We start from the raw sequence: 1444 nt of genomic DNA, 5'->3' as shown, positions 1-1444 counted from the left end.
CAGCTGATCGATGTTTCTCTCTCATCGATGTTTCTAACTCTCTATCTCTCTCCCTTCCTCTCTGTAAAAAATCAATAAAATATATATATATTTTTTAAAAAGATGCCTTTTAGCTGTCTGGCAGCCAGCACAATCAATTTAATGTATTCTATTCAGGTTTGGGGCAATGCCTTCAGCTATTCCCAGATGCAGCCTTGCTGTCGTGCTGGAATTGGTCTCCGGCATCAGAGCAATGTCCACTTTCAAGTAGGACATGTTATAGGGCAATATATATTTTACTGGTCAAATTGTCCCCAGTTTACCTGATATGGAGGGCCTTTTTTTTGAAATCAGTAATGCCCACATTTTATATGTCTTTAGAACTAAATGAATCAAAAGGGGAAATGATGATTTTAAAGAAACCTTCCAAGAAGAAACTAATCTTGATAGTGACCAAACATTTGTCAACCATCTTTTCTTATTATTAAGAAGAACCTAAGAGAAGGCTTAACAGGGGAACCACCCTATTCAGAATGGCCCCAAAAGTCCAGAGATTTGTAAAAATTCTTCTATCGGCTTGCTACATGAAAGGGCGAGGACTACGCCCTCCATCTTACCCTAGATCCTCCATTTTTGGGCAGCCATGTGCTCGGCAAGGCTTCTTCCTGGAAGCCCAAGCCTCTGCTAGCCATGCCCAGGATTTCTTTAAACTAACCAATGACAATCAAGGGACATGCATGCCATAGATATGACCACATCCTGTGTAACAAGACCCGACTTGCACCTGGCCAATTGGCAGGGCCCACAGTCATCTCTCCTCCCCTCACTCCAACCCCCCTATTAAACTCCTCTTCCCTTGTCTCGCCCCTGTGTCGGTAGAGGCTGGGAGCCAGACCGGGTTTGTAGAAATAAAGACTCGCTGCTTTTGCATTGGATTCGGCTGGCTCCCTGTTGGTCTATTGGGGATCTTGAAATATGGGCATAACACTACACATACTTCTGTAGATGGGGAACCAGATCACAGTGCCTTGAAAGTCTCCTTTTCTTTCAGGCAACAAACTTCAACTGGGAGAAATTTGAGTCAGAATCCCTCAAGAAAAAAGGCTAATCTTTTTTTGAAACATAGCCTGGCCCCACTATAGAGTGGACAGTTGAGATCTTGGCCAGTTAATGGCATCATAAAGTTAAATGTTACCCTGCAGCTAGACTTGTTTTCCCATTCCCAGGGAAGTGAAAGAGAATGAGATGGGGCAAGGCGGGGGAGGGGTGGGGGGGTTGTTCAAAGGGCGGGTGCCTCCAGGACTAGATGTTTCAGCCACAAGTTTGTAATCTTTCCATAGTGATAGTGTGAGAAATGCTCACCTATCTGAATTCAAATAATGGACTCACAGAAAGAAGTATGGTGAAAAGGAGTCTTTAATATATTCTTGTAAGAGTAGGTGTCCATCTGAGTGAAAGGCACATA

General features: G+C 43.5%; 1 protein-coding gene across 1 annotated transcript in view; it reads left to right on the top strand.

The window, feature by feature from the left end:
- The window catches only part of LOC102763622 (sex-determining region Y protein-like), a 21009-nt gene extending 19922 nt beyond the window's left edge, over window positions 1–1087 (top strand). Inside the window, exon 2 of the mRNA XM_006752597.1 lies at window positions 1031–1087. Coding sequence (XP_006752660.1) covers window positions 1031–1087 — 57 coding nt within the window. The remainder of the gene's footprint in view (window positions 1–1030) is intronic.
- The last annotated feature ends 357 nt before the right edge of the window (window positions 1088–1444 follow it).

Source organism: Myotis davidii, unplaced genomic scaffold (assembly GCF_000327345.1).
Source record: "Myotis davidii unplaced genomic scaffold, ASM32734v1 scaffold870, whole genome shotgun sequence".
NCBI lineage: Eukaryota > Metazoa > Chordata > Mammalia > Chiroptera > Vespertilionidae > Myotis > Myotis davidii.
The sequence above is the reverse complement of the archived record's forward strand: the minus strand, read 5'-3'. Positions and strand labels throughout refer to the sequence as shown.